This window comes from Panthera tigris, chromosome B2, assembly GCF_018350195.1.
Source record: "Panthera tigris isolate Pti1 chromosome B2, P.tigris_Pti1_mat1.1, whole genome shotgun sequence".
NCBI lineage: Eukaryota > Metazoa > Chordata > Mammalia > Carnivora > Felidae > Panthera > Panthera tigris.
Genome location: NC_056664.1, coordinates 57,251,588 through 57,277,042, shown reverse-complemented (window position 1 = coordinate 57,277,042; position 25,455 = coordinate 57,251,588). Strand labels below are relative to the sequence as shown.

General features: G+C 36.3%; 2 protein-coding genes across 9 annotated transcripts in view; one reads left to right on the top strand and one right to left on the bottom strand.

The window, feature by feature from the left end:
* Window positions 1-8,831, top strand: part of EYS (eyes shut homolog) — a 1,764,056-nt gene extending 1,755,225 nt beyond the window's left edge. The window contains 2 exon segments of the mRNA XM_042986616.1: window positions 1,065-1,226; window positions 7,406-8,831. Coding sequence (XP_042842550.1) covers window positions 1,065-1,226; window positions 7,406-8,595 — 1,352 coding nt within the window. The 3' untranslated portion in view covers window positions 8,596-8,831.
* Window positions 8,832-12,568: 3,737 nt separating this feature from the next.
* PHF3 (PHD finger protein 3) overlaps window positions 12,569-25,455 on the bottom strand; it is an 84,139-nt gene continuing 71,252 nt past the window's right edge. For all 8 annotated transcript variants that reach the window (XM_042986610.1, XM_042986614.1, XM_042986615.1 and 5 more), the window contains 5 exons: window positions 23,502-23,697; window positions 22,866-23,013; window positions 20,811-20,900; window positions 18,537-18,732; window positions 12,569-18,312 (listed from right to left, as the gene is read on the bottom strand). In XM_042986610.1, coding sequence (XP_042842544.1) covers window positions 16,193-18,312; window positions 18,537-18,732; window positions 20,811-20,900; window positions 22,866-23,013; window positions 23,502-23,697 — 2,750 coding nt within the window. In that variant the 3' untranslated portion in view covers window positions 12,569-16,192. The remainder of the gene's footprint in view (window positions 18,313-18,536; window positions 18,733-20,810; window positions 20,901-22,865; window positions 23,014-23,501; window positions 23,698-25,455) is intronic.

The following is a 25,455-nucleotide window of genomic DNA, read 5'->3' as shown; positions in this document are numbered from 1 at the left end:
AGAAACACCTTGGTGTTTTTTTAAAATATACTTCCTAGACCCCATCTCAGCTCTATTAAGGGTCTGGTCTAGGAGTGAGGAATAGGACTTTACACTCTTACGAGTCATACTGGGAGATTCTAACCTCTACCATTTTGAACTGCAATAAGTCAAAATGAATGGTGTATTGCTTAAAAATCAGCAAATGCCAACACCTCTTGAATAAACACCTACCAGTTACCTGTCAACCGAAGGACAACAATACAGGCCTGGTCCAAAGGGGGAATAGGCAAAATAACTAGGTCAATGATATATGGTGAACCAGCTAAGAAGCACTGTCACATTATAAAATGAGGTACAAAGAATCTATAGATTCCAGAGAGACAAATACTGCCAAATGTTCAGAACTTTCCTTCTTCCTTTCATAAACACACAGAAGCAACAAGTAATATATGAGACATTATAAATCTATATAATGATTCTACTTCAATTTATACTGAAATGAATTTACTTAGACTTACCATAAAGGAAAACCCAAAGGTTAGTACTTTCTGAAGAGATAAGATCTAAATTATTCTCAAGTAAACTGATACTTATTTCCATTTACATAGTCACTTTAAACATACCTTGACTTGATTACATTCTACATTTTAATCAGAAATAAAAAACTAAAGAATAATTCATACAGTGGTATCTTCTATCTTGCACAATTGGAATCATCTGTTTGGAAGCATTTTTAATGTAAGACATTCCCAAGAATCTCAATTTTGTGAGATAAGAATAAAACATTCTCATAATCTATGCATCTGATGCCTCTCTATAATATAATCGATCTAGAGCAGAGGATCTATGCCACACAGTACCAGCCAAAAGGAGCAGAGTTACCAGAATAGAAGGCTTTTCAGTAATTGGCCCCATTACAATTAGCCCACATTTAGTGGGATTAGAACAAGTTTACCATGGTTCAGTTTATTTAGCAAGGAGCAACTCTTGGAAGATAACTTAAGTTCTTAAATGATAAAATTAAATATACTGTATATATGAGCAATACTAATTTTTTTTAATTCATGTTTTTGTTTTGTTAGCTTTATCTATAAGTGATCCATCTTTCAGAAGCCATGAATTATCCTGGATGTCTTTTGCTTCCTTCCGTATTCAGAAAAAGACACATATTCAGTTGCAGTTTCAGCCTCTTTCTGCAGATGGCATCTTATTTTATGTTGCACAGCACTTAAAAGCACAATCAGGTAAAGTTGGTGGGGTATTTGCAGGGGGAAAAATCGTAATGAATTCCTAATTAAGAAATATATAATAGAGTATTTTTATTTCTTTAAGTCACCTAGCCTATAAAATATGTAAACATTTGATACTTCTAATGTTCTGTTATCGCTGCAAGTGAATGTTTACGAATTGACTCCCTAAATATAAATTTTAGTAAAATAGCAAGAGGTGGGGCACCTGGGTGGCTCAGTTGGTTGAGCATCTGACTTCGGCTCAGGTCACGATCTCATGGTTCCTGGATTTGAGCCCCGCATTGGACTCTGTGCGGACAGCTCAGAGCCTGGAGCCTGCTTCAGATTCTGTGTCTCCCTCTCTCTCTGCTCCTCCCCTGTCCGTGCTTTGTCTCTCTCTCAAAAATAAATAAACATTAAAAAAATAAATAAATTAAAAAAAATAAAATAGCAAGAGTTATGTTAGAATTGAAGTTAGCAAAATTCACATACAGTATATTCTCAACTGTATAACCGTCCCATCAAAAAAGAGGTTGAGGGGCACCTGGGTGGCTCAGTCGGTTAAGTGGCCGACTTCTGTTCAGGTCATGATCTCGCGGTCCGTGAGTTCGAGCCCCACGTCGGGCTCTGTGCTGACAGCTCAGAGCCTGGAGCCTGTTTCAGATTCTGTGTCTCCCTCTCTCTGCCCCTCCCCCGTTCATGCTCTGTCTCTCTCTGTCTCAAAAATAAATAAAACGTTAAAAAAAAATTAAAAAAAAAAAGAGGTTGAAGCCAAGCACAATAGCCCTATGTCAAAAGGAACAAAATATGTATATAAAAAATAAAGGAAAGGAAGGCATGAATGATGTGTTTGCAGTAAATCCACCCACATTTAGAATTCCAAAAATTTTCTTTAAGTTATTCTGTTATCTAAATAGTAAACCTAGGATTCACATTCCAAAATAAGTTGGTAAAAATATTTTTATTAAAAATTTTTTTAACGTTTATTTATTTTTGAGACAGAGAAAGACAGAGCGTGAATGGGGGAGGGTCAGAGAGAGGGAGACACAGAATCTGAAACAGGCTCCAGGCTCTGAGCTGTCAGCACAGAGCCCAGCGCGGGGCTCGAACTCACGGACCATAAGATCACGACCTGAGCCGAAGTCGGCCGCTTAACCAACTGAGCCACCCAGGCGCCCCAAAATATTTTTAACTATTAAAAGTAGCACAATCATTGCAAAGCAATATGGAATAAAAATATCCACGTAGTATGCTCCAGTTTGAAAAATTGTTTTTGAGTTTTTATTACTTTACTGTTGGTTTCCATTTTCATGGGTTTTTCTCCCGAATTTTGACAAAGACATTTGGTTTTATAGTTATAATTCTGTTGCAAAATATATAAATTTTATATTTGGCTGTTCTTTCATCTTGTTTCTCAGAAAATGAAATTTTGGTATTGGGAAATAATTAAATAAGCTTACTTAGTTTCTCATAGTCAACAAAAATGGTTTCCTGATTTTCACAATGTAATCTAAGTATTCTTTTAAAGGTGTCTTAATATGTTGCTAAGTGATTAGAATTCAGGGAATTAGACTAAAGTGTTTCCATCTCAATGCACTGGTAAAATACCTTCAAAATAATTTCAAGGAGAAAAGATAATTTCAAAGAAAAAAAAAAGATAACATGATTGAGCTACAAAATATACATTAGATCTGTTTTCCTGAGAGTTGATATTTTATTTTAAATTCATGATTAAATCTCCCTGTGAAAATGCTAAAAGGAAGAATTGTACATAAACAGAAAATTTATACTTATAAATCAAGAGACATTAAAAGACAATGTCTTTTAAGCCTGCATGGCTTACCTTGGTTAAGCATCCGTCTTTTGATTTCATCTCAGGTCATGATCTCATGGTTTGTGGGATCAAACCCCACCCCACGTAGGGCTCTGTGCTGACAGGTCGAGCCTGCTTGTGTGGGATTATCTCTCTCCCTCTCTCTCTCTGCCCCTCCCCTACTCGTGCTCTCTCTGTCTCTCTCTCAAAATAAATAAACTTTATAAAAAAACAATCAGTTTTAGTTATGTTGCTCATAAAAAAACCTCAGGATTAACCTTTGTATGATAAGGGCATAAAATCAAGATATATTTGGAACAGTACTGGCCAAGAATGTTGTACTATAGTCTTATAATTAGTACACTAGATACACATTTGTGTTTATGTATGTAAAATAAAAAGCTCGTACATATTAACATATGTAGGAAGACAAGAGCACATTTTCTTTCATCTGTTATTAAGTGGCATTGTATTTCAATTCATGTCAGTCAAGATTTTCCTTTTCTCTGCTTTAGACACTGTTTACAAAAAGAGATAAAAATAGATTATTACTTTCATGTCATGGTTGGTGCTGCATTTGACACTTATGTAGGAAAATCACGAAAACTGTAAAATATTAAAAATCTAAGCTTTACATTTTCAGATTAGCCAAAAGGTACTTATCAGATGAAAAGCATAAACTTATTTATTAGTGTTCAATTGGTGTAATGAAGTGGTAACATATGTTTCATTTATTTAAGGTTGCATAAAATACAAGTGATGTTCTCATACTTTTTACCTTCTTTATGAGTTATGCTTAATGTAACCTTAACTAAGTCTTCTAGCTGATTCTCTGCTAAGAGGAACTTTCAGTAAAAAGTGCCCACTTAGTACACAATGTAAAAAAAGACAAATTTAGACGTCAAGAACCAATTAGGTTTTCATATGTAGAAGACCAAATTCTCAATTAATAAAGTATCTGTGTCTATTTTGAGGTTAATAATTTTAATAATCTAACATAAAATTTGAAACAAAATGATAATTTCAAAATTATGCTAGTTGATTTTAGATCTTTCATTTTGGAAATAAATTTTAAAGAAATAAATCCTTGGCACCTGTTTATCCATTGCTGGTAAGAATTTAATATCTTAAAGTGAATGTGGGGCACCTGGGTAGCTTAGTCGGTTAAGCATTAGACTTTGGCTCAGGTCACGATCTCACGGTTCATGAGTTCAAGCCCCATATCAGGTGAGCTCGAGCCCCAAGGGTGAGTCCCAATTCTCTCTCTCCCTCTCTGCACCTCATGGGATTCTCGCTCTCTGCCCCTTGCTCACTTGCACCCTTTCTAAAAAAAAAAAAAGAGATCACCCTTTGCGATCTTTAGGAAAAAGTGTTTTGATACATAAAAATTATCAATATTATGTTAAGCACAAATTGATCATGGATAGCCTGAATTCATCTTGCTATAGCTATAAGCCTCACAAATATGTTTTTAAAAAGCCTGGTCATCCCGAGCGCCTGGGTGGCTCAAGTCCCTTTAGTGTCCGACTTCAGCTCAGGTCATGATCTTGAGGTTGGTGAATTCAAGCCCCACATGGGGCTCTCCGCTCTCAGTGTGGAGCCTGCTTCGAATCTCTCAAAAATAAACATTAAAAAGAATAACAACAGGGATACCTGGGTGGCTCAGTCAGTTAGGCATCCAACTTCAACTCAGGTCATGATATCATGGTTCGTGAGTTAGAGCCCCCTGTCAGGCTCTGTGCTGGCAGCTCAGAGCCTGGAGCCTGCTTTGGATTCTGTGACTCCCTGTCTCTCTGCCCCTCCCCGGCTCGTGCTCTCTCTCAAAAATAAATAAAACATTAAAAACAATTTTTTTAAAGAACAATAGCAACAGTGAATTCATTTATGATCTTCAGTCCATTTATGAGTTCAGTTTCTTGTAAGGACTGTCCACTAGGGATCAATTTCTAACATATACTTATCCTAATGCCAATCTGTTCTCACAACCCATGACTACAGCACCATATTCTAGTCAACTAAAATAAAAGGTTTGCATGACAAAATCTGTTAGTACAATTACAAGAGCAATCTTAGCTTCCAGGGACACAAAGGGGGAAAAGAAAAACACCTTTTTTGGTCAGTTCTTCATAAGACAACATACCAGCAAAACTGCATTAAAATAAGCCTTCCTTTATTCTCTTTCCTCTTAGAGTTGGCAACTTGATATTATAGATTGCAACTTTAGCTTTCCTAATCATTTTTTACTGTTTTTTGGGTTTTATTAAGTTTATTTTGAGAGAGAGAGAAAGCGTGTGCAAGTGGGGGAGGGGCAGAGAAAAAGAGAGAGTGAGGGCAAGAGCGAGAGCGAGCGAGAGAGAGAGAGAGAGAGAGAGAGAGAGAGAGAATCCTAAGCAGGCTCCACAGTCAACATGGAGCCCCCATGGGGCTCGATCTCACAACCCCAAGACTATGACCTGAGCCAAAATCAAGATTTAGATGCTTAACAGACTGAGCCACCCAGCCATTCCTAAAGGTGATTTCTTAATTCAATAATTGTTTATTTAGCATCTAATTATGTGCCAGGTGCTGTGCTAGGTGCTGGGGATAAACCGTTGGGCCAAATCAGACACAGACCCTGTTTCCATGAAGCTTACGAGCTAGTGGATGAGGCACCTATTAAATAATCACAGGTGTAATGACAGATTATAGTCACTAGAAATTCTGAGGAAAATGATTCAGAGAACCATACTTTGCATGGGCTCATATAGTTTTCTCAAGTTGAAATCATAGGTGTAGGACTATAGACCTGCTACATATTCCAGTCTTCTTAGAATAATGGTGGGAAGGGGACCACAAAGGGGAGTAGAAGGAAAGGACACTGTGGGAGAGAGGTGAGGCAGTGTTGCACTGCCCCAGGAGAAAAGGAAGAACAGCATGTGCCAAGAAATCTCCTTGGATAAGAAATTTTATTGGTTGTGAAATGTTAGGGAGAAGGGAAAATGCTATCTTGAGGAAGACATCTGCAGGATTTGTTATGTAAACCACTTTGCTAACTTCTTGAAGCAGCTTTGCCATTGAAGGGCCACATTCTTTTCTTGGCACAGAGAGCTGCATTTACTTTTCCTTTGAATGCCTCTCTGCAGCTTCATACACAGGCTAGATATTTATTCATATTTGTTCCCAGATGACTATATAATTATAAAATGAGGTAAACATTGTGAAGGAGAGAAATGTGCTATCAATAAAATAAAATAAAAAACCTGACCAGCTCTGTGGAATCACAGAACAGTTCTCTGAGGAAGTGGCATTTGATCTCAGACCTGAAGGATAGGAGTTTCCTAGATGAGATGGGATGAGGTGGAGTGTTCCCAGAAAAAGAAAATGTGCACAAACGTTCGGAGGCAAGAACAAGGTCAGTGTTGCTGGAGTAAAGAGAGTGGAGGAAGAGGGAGAATACACTCCAGGTGAAGCTGGAGAAAGGGGCTGGGAAACCTGCAGAGCCTCTGTAGATGTTAAAGATTTTAGGCTTTTATGGCAACAGCAAATGCCATTGAAGGGTAGTATAATGACCAGATCTTTTCACTTGAAAAGATCACTTTAGCTTCAGTTTAGATTGGAAATTCAGTTAGGAAGGAAGAGTGAAGAGGCTCTAGCAAATAGATTGAGCTAGAAATAAAGCTAGTGAATCTAATGAAGATGGCAAAGGCGGACAGAATCAAGATGTTTGCAGTGAACCAAAATGTTAATAAATCTGTTTCTGTGTGAAACAAAAAAATATATGGAATCAGGGATCACAGCTAAATTTTGAGTTTGAAGAACTGGAGGATGAGGGAGTGACTCACTGAGTTTGCAAAGACTGGAAGATGCCAGGTGTATGGGAGAAAGTTCACAAACTGAGATACGAAATTTAGAGAGAACTTAACTAGGGATGTGTGTAGTTGTAGACAGAACTTGATGCCAAGGACATGGCTGAAACTTTTTCATAGCACCCGTATTAACTGTTCTTAACTCTCGTATTTACTGCCTCAATCTCTGTCAAAAAAGCAGAATCAGATGTTTGGAGTAAAACGTCTTAAAAACTTTTTACACATTCATCCTTAACTAGATAAAATCATTAAAAGTAAACTTCACTTTAACTTAGTACCACAATACATTTCATTCAATGTAAAATATTTACAACTAGGAAAAGCTTATGTGGCCAATTCCTGAATAATACAGGATATATGTATGAATAAATACCCATTTATTTTCATCTGTAGATGGAAATAAAATTCTCTAACGTGATCAAGACTTGCCTTTTTTTGCCCAAAACCAAAACTTACTCAAATGGCCAAAAAGGGCAAGAGTTTTTAATGGAGTAACATTTTCCTGTTACTAATTAACTGGTTTTCTTTCTCAACAGGTGATTTTTTATGTATCTCCTTAGTAAATGGTTCTGTTCAACTTCGCTACAACCTTGGTGACAGAACTATCATTCTAGAAACTCTCCAAAAAGTGACTATTAATGGAAGTATTTGGCATGTGATTAAAGCAGGAAGAGTTGGTGCAGAAGGCTACCTGGATCTGGATGGGATAAATGTAACAGAAAAAGCCAATGCAAAAATGAGCTCCCTGGACACAAATACTGACTTCTATGTTGGAGGAATGCCATCTTTAAATCTTGTAAATCCTATGTCAATAGCAAATGAACCTACAGGTTTTCAGGGCTGTGTCCGAGAAGTTATTATAAATAATCAAGAGTTAAAATTAACTGAATTAGGAGCAAAAAGCGGAGCAAATGTAGGTGACTGTGATGGGACCCCCTGTGGGTACAAGGTGTGCAGAAATAGGGGTGAATGTATAGTAAATGGCACAACTTTTTCTTGCAAATGTTTGCCACATTGGACTGGAAATACATGTAACCAGTCTGTGCACTGTTCAAATAATCTTTGTCTCCACCAATCTCTATGTATACCCGACCAATCATTTTCTTACAATTGTTTCTGTGCTTTGGGTTGGGTGGGAAAGTATTGTGAAAACAAAACTTCATTTTCAACTGCAAAATTTATGGGTAATTCTTATATTAAATACATTGATCCAGATTACAGAATGAGAAACCTTCAGTTCACTACTATATCCTTAAATTTCAGTACTACTGAAACAGAAGGCTTAATTGTATGGATAGGAAAAGCTCAAAAGGAAGAAAATGATTTTCTGGCAATTGGTCTCCATAATCAGTCCTTGAAAATAGCAGTTAACTTAGGAAAAAGCATATCTGTGCCTATGATCTATAGCAATGGCACATTCCTTTGTAATAAATGGCACCATGTAAGTGTAATTCAAAATCAGACTGTTATTAAGGCCTACCTAGATAACAACCTGATTCTCTCGGAGGATATTGATCCACACAAAAAATTTGTTGATTTAAACTATGATGGCATTAGTTATCTAGGGGGCTTTGAATATGGCCGAAAGGTAAATACTGTTACTCAAGAGATTTTTAAAAGAGATTTTGTTGGCAAAATTAAAGATGTATTTTTTCAGGACTCAAAAAAAATTGAATTAATTAAATCAGAAGGATATAATGTTTTTAATGGAGATGAGCAAAATTAATGACATAAATACTGGTAATTTCGATATACAAAATATATATGTAAATGTATTTTGATAGCTATTTGTGGCACATTGTTTACTAGAAATCAGCTATTTACTATTAACTGAAATAGTCTAAATGCTAACATACCGTATTTATAAGCTTATAAAATATAGCTAAAGAAATGATTTTGGTTGGTTTTCCTACATCCAATATCTATAAACATGTTGATTCGAAAGTTTTCACTCCATTAGTTCATGTAGTGTTTATTCATCTGTGAATTAGTTTTAAATGATACAAAGAAAAATAAAATAAAAAGCAAATTAACCAAAGGAAAAATAAAAATTATATAAGAAAAAAACTACACAATCATATTCTATTGTATGGCTCAGTTATGAATATTTATATGATTGCAATAATATGAAATTTAAATATGGACTAAAATCAGTTATTGCATGAATGTGGGAAGATGGAAGGTGGAGGAAAGGAGTTGGCTGGTGAGGGTTAAACATTTAAATCCCACAGTAAGACATTAATAGATACAATTGTTGCAACCTATTTTAAAGCATACATGTCACAAATATGAAGACACATATCCTAAGAAATATCTAAACTGAAAATAGTAACCTCTGGAGAGGAGTAGTGCAAACATTGCTGGGTTTTGTTTACAAACCTTATAAAATTACTTGACTTTTTAAGCCATGTTCTTACATAACTGATCAAATTTAAAAATTAAACTTCATTTACACCTAAATTTTCAAGTCTACAGATCTCAAAACTGGGCATTAAATAGGTTCTGAATAATGCCACTGAAAAATTATTGTACTGATTGTATCTATGCCATCAAAAATAGTAACCTGAGAAAATTCCTTTTACCCAATCACCAGTTATTGATATAATTGTAGATAGCATTTTCTCTCCCCACCCCACCATTGCATATTGGGAAGTAGTTATCGCTGCTGTTATTTAGCATTTTTAGAGTGTGGTATTTATGACAATTTGGCCACCAAGAAAGCAAATGACGACACGACTGACACAATACACTAATAGGTATGACTATACCTGGAGATAAAAAATATTACCTTGGTAATAAGCAACATGTGAAGTTTGAAAGGAAAGATACGTTAATTATTAAATGGAGAAAATGGTTTACAAATAAAGGGGCAGGTGCATGGTTAGCTGCTCATTGCTATTAAGCAAAATCTGCCTGTACAGGTTCCAGTCTATACAAAGAAACTAAGCAATTTATCATTTGAAGAATTAAACTTTTTTTGCAGGGGGGCACTTGTTTTTGCTACACCATTGCAATCAGAAGGCTACAGATACTATTGGAGGGCCCCAGAACTAAAGTTAAGAACTTTGGCACCATTCAATGGCACACAACATACCCCCGGGTATATGAACATTAGAAAAAGTGTATGAGCAAAATATAATGTAAGGTAGAACTACAGAATGTCTACTGATTCCAAGGCTGTGTGTGTGTGTGTGTGTGTGTGTGTGTGTGTTGTTCTGTTTTTTAACAGAAACCATGTAAGAAAACTCCATCCAACAATATTGGCTGAAAAACTGGGACCTAAATTTGTTTTGGCCCATACCATTTCATCTAACTTTGGTGATATTAAGATCATAAGAATAACTGATCTTTAAAAAATTCATTTTGATGGCTGATAATTAGATCTCACTTTACATATATTTTATGTATAAAGCTAATAAAGCTGTTCTCAAAGGTTACCAAAGTTCCAATGAACCACACCCCCATGATAGGCCACATGTTCTCTCATGATACAAAGTGCCTATCCTTAAAGCAGCACTTCCTTAAGTGTAAAACAAGGAACTCTGAGAGCCCGTAAGTCTTCTGGGGATCCACAGAGTACTTCCTTTCTCAATGACAATTCCATGTGAAGCCAGGTTTTCTTCATATATATCAAATGAGATGACATATTGCAAAACACTGAATGCAGAGGCAGTTAAGAGAATCCAGAGATGTGCAAAAATGAAAACCATGACATTCTTACCAAATTTAGTGTAAGTTATTTTTCACACAAATGTTACATTAACATAAGGATCAGTGTTAAATAAGTTAATTATTTGTAAATTATAACATCTTAATTTCTAATATGCTAAATGATACAACCCATTTTTTGGGTTCTCCATAACTTTTTTAAAGAGTAAAAAGATCCTGAAACCAAAAAGTTTGAGAATTACTGTTAAAGTTGCTTCTCACAGCTGCAGTTTTCACATGAAGATGTGATCACTTGTCTTCTGCACTACACTGCAAGCTCCAAGACTGGAGGCAAATGGTACTGCTCACCACTCAATTCCAAGAATCAAGCACCAAATAGAATAGGCACCAAATAAGTAAGAATTTAAAACTGCTATCTACCAATTTCCTATAAATCAAAATGACTCGAAAACTTTTTTTCTTTTTTTTTTTTTTTACTGTAAAATCTAAAATTTCATGTGTGGGAGTACCTGGGTGGCTCAGTCAGTTAAGTATCAGACTTCAGCTCAGGTCATGATCTCCGGGTCATGCTGTCCCTCTCCAACTCCCGCGCTCTCTCTCAAAAATAAATAAAACATGTAAAAAATTTTAAATTTCATGTGAATTATCATTATTCATTTTTGCTATCTTTGGGATGATAGTGTTGAAGATTTCCTGTAATGTTTTTCCAGCACAAAATAGAAGTAATTGATACAGAAACCCTTTAAGATAACTTTACTATAAACATTACAATGCTTCTGAAACACAAAGTGTTGAATGCAAACATGTTTTATAGTAAGGTGAATGCCTCATATCTGTCAGAAAGGTTAAAATTAACACAGGAAACAATAGAGGAGGCAGATGAGGCTACAGAAAAAAGGGAACACTTTTGCACTGTTGGTAAGAATGCAAACTGGTGCAGCCACTCTGGAAAACAGTGTGGAGGTTCCTTAAAAAAATTAAAAATAGAACTACCCTATTAGGGATCCAGCAATTGCACTACTATGTATTTATCCAAAGGATACAAAAATGCTGACTCAAAGGGGCACATGCACCCCAATGGTTATAGCAGCACTATCAACAACAAATTATGGAAAAAATCCAAATGTCCATCCACTGATGAATGGATAAAGATGTGGTGTGTGTGTGTATACACACACACAATGGAGTATTTACTCAGCGATCAAAAAGAATGAAATCTTGCCATTTGCAACAATGTGGGTGGACCTAGAAGGTATTATCCTAAGTGAAATAAATCAGCGAAAGACATATGATTTCACTCATGTGAAATTTAAGAAACAAAATAGATGAACATAGAAGGGAAGGAAAAATATAACAACAAAGAGGCAGGCAAACCATAAGACCCTTAAATACAGAGAACAAACAGGGTTGCTGGAGGGGAGGGTGGGCAGGGAGATGGGCTAAATGGGTGATGGGCATTAAGGCGGGAACTTGCTGGGATGAGCACTGGGTGTTACAGGTGATGAATCACTAGTTCTCCTGAAACCATTATTACACTATATGTTAACTTGATTTAAATAAAAAAAATTAAGGCAATGTTTATCTTTTAAAAGATTCAACAAAGTTGCTGCAAAAAATTGACTTGGGGACAGAGGAGGGAAGTATTCTCTTTTAAAATAAGGAATATTTTTAATTTACAGCTTGGGCAGATATGTCCATACACACACTGAATTACTTCACAGAAAAAGGTATTTAGGGATATTGGTAGTTATATTGAATTCACTGCCTCTTCTTTACGTACTCCGGTTTCCCCCACCCAAAGACTCTGTTCTGCATCTATAAAGTAGACTCGTGTTTTCAAGACCTTTCTAGCTCTTAACCTAAAATTTCTTGCTCTATACATGAATTACTGAAATTCTTTATGAAACAGGAATCAAAGAATCAGGGTTGACACCTTTTTAAAAGTAGTAACCAATTCTATTCAAGATTTGCCTTGGGAGACAAATGTCAATAGTTGATTACAAATATTGTCCTTTGTAGTCATTAGTTAAGTGGTAACTTGACCAGTGTTTTAAAGGGATCTGAGCAGACTGAAATAGTGCAACTGGTATATTTAAATGTTAAAATTACGTAAACTATTCGCTTTAATAAAATCTGGTTCATTAGCAAGCTCTCATAATACATTTTAACTTGATTCATATCCTTCTTTAAAAACATAGCTACAATTAAAAACTAAGACCATACCTGATTAGAAATTTAGCAGTTAACTAGTTTTATATAGCCAAGTGGTTTAACTGTCACTCCATTTTCTTATCTATTGTTGGTATTTTTCTTAACTTTTAAACATATTTACTATGATCCTAGATGTGTTTTAACTCCAAAAACTTAGTTCACCCACAAGTAAGTTACAATCAGCAAGTCAAGAATTGTGGTAAATAGAATGGTCCCTTAAAGCTGTCTACATCCTAATCCCTGGTACCTATAAATAGGTTATATGGCAAGAGGGAATTGAGGTCTCAAATGGAACTCAAGTTCCTCATCAGCGACCTTAAAATAGGAAGGTTGTCCTGGATTACCTGGGTGGGCCTAATATATCACAAGGGCCCCTTAAAAGTGGATGAGGGAATCAGAAGGATCAGAGGTGGCTTTGAATTGAAGGAAGGGACCTTGAGGCAAGGAAAGTGAGTGGCCTCTAAAAGCTGGAAAAGACAAGGGGAATGGATTTTTCTCCTAAGGCCTCCAGAGAAGGACACATTGATCTCAACCTGAGATCTGCATCAGACTTCTGATCTATAGAAACATACGATAATAAAGTGTGGTTTTAGGCCACTAACTTTTTAATAATTTGTCACAGCACCAATAGAGAATAAAAGAGAACTTGAGAATTAGGATTTGAAACGAAGATAAACTTTGCAGATCTATACAAGGGAACCCACACTTTTCATCTTCCTGCTCACTTTGAGGAGTTGGGCTATTCACCACAGACAGGCTGGTGGAATAGAGAGGAAAAGGGCTACGAAAGGCATATACGGTAATCAGGCTTTTGTCCCTCTCTCCTGTTCTCAATTCTCATACAACTGGCATGCAGACTTTGAAGAAAAGTGGAACTGAGCTAAATTCCAGTTCTGACAATAGCAGTCTAACCTTGGGCACTTTTTTTTTTTCTTTCCCCCTAAGTACAAGTTTCCTCAAGAGACCTCTGAGGTAAGTCAGTCTTCACCTTTCAGGCTGCCCAAGGTTTATATAAAGTGCTCCACACAACGTCTGACATAACAGAGGGCTCACAGAGGCTTTCTTATTGCAAGGATGACAAGAGGTGGACTTTTTGGTATTGAGACACCCTGGTACATTTTACTTAAGAGAGGTATGTAGAATCTGTCTGAAGATGGTTCTAAATTTTAAAAAGCATCAAATTTTTTGAAGATTAAGCTGTCCTTAAGACAGGAGAAACAAAGAGGAACCTCATTTAACTCACATTTGTGTTAAGGCTGGTTTGTAGGTAAGACTTTAAAAGACTGAGAATGGCTTTGGATCTACTACTCACTGAAAATTTTTCTCATTTCCCTTCCCTCCCAAGTTAAAACCTCAGTCAAAATGCCTATACTCCCCCTAATCACCACAATGTTTCAGTCAACAAGGGTAAGAGACCTGGTTTTAACACTTAGTAGCCCTGTAATCTCAGGAGATGGCCACCACTAATAGGAGCCTCTATGAGATCAAGCTCCAATGAAATATGAAAGCATCACAATATATATAAGAAACTACTGGCTAAGAAGTAATAAAAAACTAACTTAAAGGCTTTCTTCCATTGGTTAACCCATTTTTACCTTACCAAACAAACAAACAAAAATTCAATGTCTACTCAACTCCCCCACCACCACCCCTATCAGATTAATCAGGGGAAGCAGACTTACTAACATACATAGTTGAAATCAAAAAGGTAATTTTTTTGGTTTGAGGGATTTGTTTTTGGTTTTTGTTGTTTTTTAAGTAAAACCCTGAACAATTTCTTCATAATGCTGCAAAAGATGACCAACCTTAAGTTTTGTTTGCAAACTGACTAGTTTTCTAACAAGTTAATTTCCAAAAGAAAAGTAGACCAAAATTAAACAAACTTTATTTAAATACAAGTCCTCTGTTTCAGAACTTTTATGATCATTAATTTCAGAGGATAAGGATGACAAAAAAAAGGGTTGCAAGTTATTGCAAGTTAGACAAAATGTTTGGTTTTGAATTTCAGCTCCTTTTCTCTCCAGTGAGAACACCAAAGCTGACTCATTTTCAAAACCTATTTTTAACTGTAATCTTTATACTTTTTAAGAAAATCAACTTTATCTTTTTAATTCTGTAAAGTCATTTATATTTTTCTTCATTAATACAGAGGAGCAAAAATACTGTTTTTTCTTTTTTGGCCTCAAGTGCTAGTAACTTTTGGTAGCTATTGGTTTAAATTATAGCAATCAATACAGTAGGTAATTTAGGGTGTAAGTAAATTTAAATTTGGATTAACAACAGCCTCCAGGTGTTTTCTATTTCAAGAAGTACTAGCATACAAAACTGTAGTTATCCCCTCTCCTCCACCAACAAATTACACGTTTCAAAGAGATTCACATGTTTCTCTAAAATAAAAGTTCTGAAATGATTAGTCAGTGTACCAAATTTTGATGGTATACAAGTTTTCAGAAACATACCTATAAAGTGAGCTATAGCTACAACAGTTTTTCATTAGTTCTTAATCCATAGCCTCTTTAGAACTACATGATTTACCTCAATAGCCTGTAATCTATGGTACAGAAATCGTTTTTTCCCTCATCTATTGCCTGATTTAGAGAGCTATGGCTCTATGCCCTTGGTGGAGTAAGGGTTTAGCATCTGATGATAATTAAAGCTTTAAAGAATACTTTGACTACTGAATTTCAAATCACACACACAAAATAGGTGAGAAATTCTTTTATCATATTTAGAATCAAAATATCCCTTAAAATATTTACATTTTACAGTAAAAAGGATAGCAAAACACAAGATCATGTACAAGCTTAAGTATTCAAGTTTCCAAAGAGCCAAAAATGAAAAGGAAAGAAATGGCCTACCACAAAGTTGTAGTAATGGTAATAAATGCCTTCAATGAGTGCAGATTAAAGCAAGAAATGTACTCCTTGGGCGTCTGATTCTTGGTCAAAAACTGCTCAACTAAATGATTAATATAATCTGATTATGAAGTTGCTTGGCGTTCTGTTTCTCCTCTACAGTTTCTTTAAAAACAGTGCAATTTAAACAAACTTACAGAGCACACATTACTCTCAAATTAGTCATTATATAAAGGACATTCACTAGAGGCAGTAAATATACTCCATAGTTAACCATATTTACCAAGTAAGGAATAAAACTAAAATTTCTAAGCCTTTATTGCATATTAATAAAACAAATCTTTGAATATACAGCAATGTAAAACTTTTAAAAATATTAAATTCCTAGAACTAGGGACAGTTGGTATGAAGAAGGGATGATGAGCACTGGTACAGAGAGCACTCTGCACCAACACACAGATTTTATTGTTCTGCAAACCACCAATATTAAAAATTTAAAAGATGGCACAATCCTAGCAGGCAATCATAAAGTTTTTAAGATACAACATTTAAGTTATTTAAATGTAATCTTGAAGCAGCCTGCAAATTTTACCTTTTGCTTTTAGCTCTGTCAGTGTGGTCCCTATCTTTGTGGTACCTATCTCTGTCCTTTTCTCCTTCTCTATGTTTACTTTTCTCTCGTTCTTTGTCCTTTTCATGGTCTTCACTTTTAGGTTTATCTGGTTTCTTGTCTACATTCCTACTATCCCGGCTTGCTTTTCCATCTGCTCCTCGATCACCATGTGACAACCGTGCCCTCTCTTTATCTTTGTGCCCTTCCTCCCTTTTTCTGTCTCTGTCCTTGTCTTGGGTTCTGTCTCTGCGTCTATGCCTTTCAGACTCTTGCTCCCATTCCTTTTCATGTCGCTCTCTTTTCAAATGGTGTGAATCACTATAAAATCTCTGTCGATCCCCTTTACCCCTATTAAATGGCCTATCCAGTTGCTGTTGGTCTTGCCTACCCCAAGGGTCACTATGGCGCCTTTCTGGTCTTCGAATGTCTTTAACCTGGTAAAAATTTTGTGGGCCTATATACCTTGATGTTTGTGAAAGGGGACCCATCATACGTTGTGGTTGGCCTGTCAGGTGAACAACAGGTGGCCAGGGAACCATGGGATTTTGAGCAAAGCCAAAGCCTGGAGGGGGAAGTAAAGGAGGTGGTAAATGTGGTGGAAATCCAAACATGCTTTGTGGGGGAAAATTAGGAGGTCCTGGAAATGGAAATCCAGGGGGGCTAGACTTGAGATGCTGAAGGTTGGGCTGCTGTGGCCTCATGGGTGAAAAGTTTGCACTTGTTCTGGGGCTGGTGCTTCTGGAAGTAAAGTTGATGCTTTTAGAAGGAAATTCTGATTGACATGTGTTTCCACCTTCAAAATGAGATGTTGTTGCTGTGGATCCTCTTCGAAATGGGTGCACAGTTTCGATATTTTGCATTAAAATATCCTCCTGTAAGGGTTTTGTTTGTTCTGCTTGAGAAGTGTGTATGTTTTCTACTGACGGTGAGTTTTGTGCAACCCCTGAATTATCACCCTGCTGAACACACGAGCTCTTCTCTACAGAAGACAACTTTTCCTCTACATTGATTTGTTCTGTTAAGTGCTCCTTGTGTGACAGACCAGGCAGGGTGTGTTTTTCTCCATTCCGGCAAATATCTCCATCTTTGTTTTCTGAAGCAGTTATCTGCTGACTTCGTCCTGCTGCTTGTCTAGGATCCCGTTTCAAGTTGATAAACTGTGGGGACCTTGTTGTATTAGCAACAAGGTTTTCACTGCAACTGACATTACTATCTATGTTTCCTTTTCCTACATTAGACCTGCATGGAGAACTAGTATTTGAAGTCCGATTATCTTGCAAATTATTCTCTTGATCTTGCAGCAGCTGCCTTTTTAACGTTCTCTCTTTATTCTCCACAGTTTCTTCCTGTTTCGACTGAATTGATAAATTTGTTAAGAATGCTTCTGTAGAAACATCTGGTGGTTTACCTCTGAGGCTAAGACTCGTCAAAGGTCCAGGAGAAATGGAAGAAGAACCCATTACTGATGTTTCTTCTCCTACTACTGAATTACCTGTAGACTCTGAAAGATCATCTACTTTGACCTTTACCTCCTTGGCTTCACCATCAGTTACTTCCACTTTATCTACTTTCTCTGCTTTGGGGTCAGCTTGCTCACTTAGAAAAGGAATTTCTTTAAGAGTGTTTTGTTCTATCACTGATTGAGTCTGTTCATATACCTGACCAGTAGTGCCCAAAAGGCTCTGAAGTATATCATCCACAGGAAGAGGTTTATTTGCTAATTCCAGAGTAGAAGGCTGATTTTCCCAGCCAATCAATACCCCAGGAAGGAATCTTAAAGGTTTTGGTGGCTCTTGTTTGGTGACTTCCACTAAAGGTTCAATTACTGTTGGAAGGTCTTCCTGAAGAGTTTGCTGAGGTTTATTTCTCTGCTTGTGTAATACAGTTGTAAAAGAATTAAAAAAGTCATTTTCTTCCTCTGGTGTTTCTTCTGTGGAAACTTCCATCTTACTTTTTTTGTCAGGTGGCAATGCCATTGGTATGCTTTCAGAAGTCTCGGCTGTATGACTAGTGCTAACACTAGCACTATGTTGCCGCTTCAGTTTTTGACGAATAATTAAGCCCAACAACAGATTGGGTCTATGCAGTTCAAGCCCTGTATAAAATAAAAAACATCAATGAATAGTCATTTTCAACCATTACAACACAGGGTACATTTTTGCATCTAGCTTATTACAGCCTATTAGGTGGGTGCCTGTCCCTGTGAAGTCAGCTCCAGAGGGCTGAAACCCAAGAATGCAAGCAGAGTCTGTCTTCTCACTCTGGTCTCACCTCCCACTTTTTTTTATTCATACTCTTATTATTAAAATGTATACCTACCAGGTCCATCAAAAGGCACAAGAGGGTGTGGAATTTTATCTGCGGCACCCAAAGGAATAAGGTACATATCCTTAACCTGCTTCATGTTGTTAGCAGCTACTCCATAGCGCTTTCTGCTACTGAAGTATGCAAACAGCAAAGTATAAGAAATCTGATCTTCTTCAGTTACAGGTGTGAAGCGAACCACACAAATTTCCTATTCAAGAAAATCATAAATGACTGTTTAAAATAATAACCTAAAGAATAGCTTTTAATAGGTTTTAAATATCATTTCTCAACTAGTAATAATCCAGTAAATTTTATAATGATGATTACTGAAAAACATGATTTGCCAACTTAAATGCAGATAAAAATAGTAAAAGGAAGGAACTCTTAGGAAAAGATGTTTGCTGACCCACTGACAGATCTGTTTTATCTGAAGGTGTCCCATAAGACACTGAGTCCCACAGTAATTAATTTGCTCAAGGTGACACAATTGTCAGTAACAGAGAAGGTATTTAAACCCGAGTCCTTTGATATCTACACTACATCCTTATTTCCTATCTCATAATCTCCACAAATGGTTGCCTGTGTTTTCAGTATACTGAAAATTAATATCACCTACCACCACCCTGCCATGTACACATACACAAAAAAACTCAAATCCAGTGAAAATCCAGAATGGAGACTGGGTGAAAAGAACTGAAATACATAAAAGCCATACGTTTTATGAAATCATTTGGTTTACTCAGGAACTTATTTGTTTGCCTCTAGGTTCTAGAATTTGTTTCCAATAGAAAAGAGAATCCCAATGTAGTATCAATTTGGTAGTGTAAAAAAATGAGATGTCTTTTCATGAACATACATAGTCAAAATGAAGAGAGACAGACCTGCTACAAAGCCTAAATTGATAGAAGTTCCTATACAGAACATGTAAACGAGCTAAACTACGGCTCTCTTATAAAAGGTCTGTCATCTAAACTGTCCTCTTTTAGGGGTGTGTTTCAGTCAGTTCAGGAAGGAGGCATATTATAAAATACTGGGCAGAAGTATATGGGTAGGCCAAGAATGATTCCCAAAATATCCAAGGGAATACCTCCCCAATGCTTTCTTATGACTTTTACTATCATGAGAAAGTGATAGCAAATAAGTGTTGTAACTTTTCTACAATGCTTCAAAGTTTCTTTGTATTCTAATACTGTATTAATTTAAATTCTAAAACCTATATTGAAAAATATATATTCATAACGCCTGGGTGGCTCAGTTGGTTAAGCGTCTGACCCTTGTATCAGGTCAGATCATGATCTCACAGTTCGGGAGTTCGAGACCCACGTCAGGCTCTGCACTGACAGTGTGGAGCTTGCATGAAATTCTCTTTCCCTCTCTCTCTGCCCCTACCTCACTCATGCTCTCTCTCAGAATAAATAAACTTTAAAATTTTTTAAGCAAACAAACTTCAGGGGGTGCCTGGGTGGCTCAGTTGGTTGAGCATCTGATTCTTGGTTTCGGCTCAGGTCATGAGCTCACGGTCATGAGTTAGAGCCCCAAGTCAGGCTCTGCACTGACAGTGAGGGACCTGCTTGAGATTCTCTCTCACTCCCTCTCTTTCTGACCCTCCCCTTCCCCCCTCCCCACTCTCTCAAAATAAATAAATAAACTTTTAAAATTAAATAGGGGCGCCTGGGTGGCTCAGTTGGTTAAGCATCCGACTTTGGCTCAGGTCATGATTTCATGGTTCATGGGTTTGAGTCCCACGTCAGACTCTGTGCTGACAGCTCTGAGCCTGGAGCCTGCTTTACATTCTCTTTGTCCCTCCCCTGCTCACGCTCTGTCGCTCTCACTCTCCCTCTCTTTCTCTCTCAAAAATAAATAAACATTAAAAAAAATTTTAATAAAAATAAACTTCTATATACTTAGAGCCACTATATTTTTAGGGTCTCTTTGTTGCCACTATATTTTAAGGTCTCTTAGCCTATGCCCTAACTAAACAAATGTCTATAATCAAAGCAAGGCACAATCCCAGGAGGAATCTCAATACTTACTTTAAAACATTTCTTTCAAAACACTGACAGAAATCACTAAGAAAGCATACCAGAAGGAAAGAAAAACCCACAGGAAGAATGCTGAGCTGTTCTGAGCTTTAGCAAATGGCTTTAGTTCAGTTTTGTCAAGCACACTATGTAGATTCAGAATTTGTAGTGGCTCCTACCCCCTAGGGTTCCCTGCATAAGAACTCTCATGATTTACTTTTCAAGTGCTCTCTCATGCAGGTGTAACAAAAGAAATTTTCCTTACCTTGGTTCCTGATGCTTTAATTTTTTCAACATAATCCCAAACTGTCTGAGGTGATATCCTGCCACCTACTTGAATACTATCTGGTAGATCCTATAGTAAAAAATGAAGGTGATCAGTATATACAGAATATCTTTACTGTAATATTCATAATTTACTCTAAGAGTAATTTAAAATTGGTAATAAAAAACAAGTAAATAAAAAGATTTGCATCATAGAACATAACAAAGTACAGGGATAGCAATCAGGATTTACCTCAAATAACCAAGCTGGGTGCCTCAATTGTCAACCTCAAATAACCAAGGTTGGTGCCCAAGATACATGTGAGATAGAATCTGAGGTCATGTCAGTTCCCAGTAGGAAAAACAGGCACAGGAAAGTGAAGCAGTGGCAAGCAAAAGACACACCGACAATCCAGGAAGAGTACAACAGATTTCAGAATATTAGAGATTGTTTTTCTATTCCGCCCACTCCTACCCCCTCACCCCTTTTTTGGTGGTAGTGGGCAAGGATATCATTTAATCATTAACAGCTGGATTTCAGAAGTTACCAAGTATAATTATAGAGTGTACTTCTCCACGGTACAGAACACTGTAATACTGCAAGTTCATTTTTTTTTAACAGTAGAATTTTCTGAAAACAGATGACTATACCTAAATTAAGTGAAGAACTATGTAACTGAAAATATTTAAAACTTTAATCAGTGTATTTCTATTTTTCTATGAAGCTGAAAAAATTCATAGAAAGCATAATTAACTGATAGTAAATTTGATTTAAGTGTATTTAAATTATTAATTGCTTTAATATTTTATTTGGGACTTTAGTCCTAAACTAAAAGTAGTAAAAAGCAGAGGTGGAATTCTGGAAAGCAACCTTAGAAACTAAGAAAGGAGAATAGTTTTGTTTAAATTCAAATTCCATAATTCAGGACTTCTTTCCAATTTAAAAGAAGAGTTCTCTTCACCACGGACTGATCAAAGACTAAATTTCTAAAGAGATTTGTTCAAAAAGAAAAGCATCATGGGTCCATTTAATTTTCCTCTTATAAAATCAACATTTCTAAAATATTATTTGCCAAGCAAACTAAATGTAGAAGTAATAATTAGGTTGTTTATTAAAACACAATGCTAAACAAATAAACTGATCAACGTTAGGCACCATTACACTTAAACTAATTTCAGCCTAATATAAAGAAAAGTTTGTTAGTCTTTAAAGAAAAATAGGCATATATACAATTTAAGACTTTTGAAATACTGGAAAGAATTTTTTTTTCTTTTTTAATTTTTGCCTTCATGATCAGGAGACTGAGAATGGATGCAACAGTTTAGATACAAACATAACAGAAAATACAATCTCAACAAAAATACAGTACATGTACTGAATTATTTTCCTACTTCCTAAAACAAAAGAAAAACACAACTTTTCAAAATAGTTCAAAAATGTCATACTTTCTCATTTTTCATAATATAATACTGTAACTGCTTATTTTCCATAAATGTTGCATGACAGTTCCATCCAATTCTTTCAGGTATAAAACCAACCAAGGGTACCTGGAGCAACTATGATCATTGGGTCTCATGGGACTGTCACCTTACTGTAATGTTTCAACTATCACCTACATCTCATTCACAGATAGAGGCAGAAAAGAGCTGTAGTCATGCAGTAGGGGAAACATAAGCAACAGGAGAATCAGACTTGTTAACATGGAAAAAAATCTTCTTGACAGGCTAACACCTTCGAAGTCCATACTAAGTAGGTCAATCCTTTAAAGAAAAACTCATGATATCCATGCAGACTCTCATTAATTTTTAATTCTCTGACATACATCTTACAGTACAGGATTTGTAGGGTGAAAACTTTCAGAATACAATTATCTACATTTCAAAAACTTCAGTTGTGAACTCAAAATTTCATTAATTGAATGGTTCTAAGCATCACTGTCAACATACTTATGAATGAAATAAAACATTATTATTTATAATATCATTTTCTCTCCTACTTCTTTTGGAAGCACATATGTCAACCCAAGCAGAAAACGGCAAGAAAAGTTCACAGTACCTCTGTCAAATACTCAGGGGAACCAGATACTGGGTAGGCTTTGGTAACAAATTTTGCTACAGAAGGCATGTTGATAAAACCTTTCCAGATAAAGTTCAATCGAGCCAGGAAGGTAGACTCAACTTCAACAGTTCCAGGCATCTCTGGTCTAAAACAGGACATTAGAAATTTTGAGCCTAAAGATATGGTCATGAATAAATACATTTTCTACTAAGTCATCAATTATTTCTATTTTAGCATGTCAAGAAAGCCAAAATACATAAAGGCTATTGATTAAAGATGAAAGTACGTTCATATTTACATAGTCATGACTTACAATATCCTTCACGGGTGGCTCAGATGAAGGTACAGAGAGGTGCGAGCAATTTTTATTTAATGACCTATCTCCCACCTCTTGGGACCAACATAATTAAAAGGAATTTTAAAGTCAAGTCCCCACACACAGACTCAAATCTCTAAATTAATTTTAAGTCTTATTCTTTTATCTCAATTAGTTTAATGTTTAAGAAGGTACAGTTCTTTTCTCAAAAGAAAGGTTCCTAAGAAATATGTCACTTTTCCATATTTGAAGACATCCAAGTATAATTTGGCAAAGATCTATAATAATTATTGAAGTTACAGCTAAGAGAAAATTACCGTGGGGCAGGAGAGAATGTTGATTTCGGAGACTCTTGTTTTTCCTCTTCAAAGAATTCAGAAGCCAAGATGTTTGAGGTTGAAGACAGTGCATCTGCTATACTTTCTGCTTCATTATCTGAATGTTTACGAGATACTCCAACAACAACTTTAACTTTTTTTGGAGAAAGATCATCTACAGGTGGTGCCATTCGACCTAACATCAGATGACACCAAACAAACCATTTTTGTAAACTGAAATTCCTGTAATTTCATCCATTTCACTTCAAGAGTTATTCAGTGTTTCTGATGGAATTGTTGCATAACCTTAGATTTCCTGGGGTAATTTTTAACTATCATCATTTCTCATGCTGTGTTATATTACATCTCTCTAATTGATGTGAAAAATTAGGGAAAAAGGATATTAAGCAACTTAGATAAGCTGAAATGGAAACATTATAACTAGAATCTAAAATAAGTTTCTTGGGATACCTGGGTGGCTCAGTCGGTTAAGCATCTGACTCTTGCTTTCGGCTCAGGTCACGATCTCACGGTTTCTGAGATGGAGCCCCATACCGGGCTCTGTGCTGACAACATGGAGCCTGCTTGGGATTCTCTCTCCCTCTCTGTCTCTGCCCTTCCTCTGCTTGTGCTATCGCTATCTCTCTCAAAATAAATAAACAAACATTTTTAAACTAAGTTTCTTGATTCCCTAGCAATTTTTCTTTTTTTTTTATTTAGAGAGAGAAAAGGCAAGCAGGGGAGGGGGTCGGGGGGGGAGAGAGAGAATCCAGGCAGGCTCCACACTCAGCGTAGAACCAGATGCAGGGCTTAATCCCACAATACTGGGAACATGACCCCGAGCTGAAATCAAAAGTCAGATACTCAACAAACTGAGCCACCCAGGTGACCCCCTACCAATTTTAAACTAAATTAGACCAAATTCCAAGAGAAGTTACTTGAAAAAGAACTGAGTAAAAAAAAATCTGTATCCTACTTTGTGTTACATATAGCAGCACCTCATAACATAAATGCATAGTACAGTTACTAAACATGAAAAATGTTAGTAAAGTTTAAAAAATGACACTGGTTTTAGGCTATAGCACCAAGAAGGAAACAAATCACTCAAACTTTCTGAAAATAGGTTAGGTCTAGTAGTGTTTAACAAATGTTTTTGTGTGCTAACATTACATTTACTAAAATATTACCATGGAAATTATTAAAGTTAATAGAAATCACTAAGTATTTTTTATTAAGATAGAACTACATGGGTGAACTTAAAAATACTATTAGACCATGGATAGCTTTCTTTAAGAATAGTAACGTCTTGGGGAACTTAGGTGGCTTAGTCGGTTAAGCATCCGACTCTTGATTTCAGCTCAGGTCATGATCTCCTGGGTTTTCGTGGGTTCGATCCCCATGTCAGGCTCCAAGCTGACAGTGAGGAGCCTGTCTCCCTCTCTTGCTACCTCTTCCCCCACTTGAGCCATCTCTGTCTCTCTCAAATAAATAAACTTAAAAAAAAGAACAACAAAGTCTAAAAACATTCTCTCTGCCCTTTAAGTCTTTAATCTTGTACAGATGGTAAAACATATAAACACGATTTTGAGAAGATATGATTAAATATAATTTAAATTCTTCCTTATACATCCCTATTTCTTATGCCCTAAATCTAGCCCATCTCTAGCATCTATCAATATTACCTAACGTGATTATCTCAAAGCCTCCACTTACTTCCATCTCCAATTACTGCTCTAATCACTCTAATTAAAACCATCTTCATCTCACATTGGACTAGTGCAGAGGCTTCCTATCGAGTTTCCCTCCTTCCTCCCTTGGCTTCTCCCACTGTAATACCTTCTCACCACAGTCAGAGAGATCTTCATAAAATTCCAATTTGATCATGCCATTCCCTTGCTAAAAAACCCTTCAATCAGTATCCACTGCTCTTAGATAAAAGACCAAAATCTTAAAT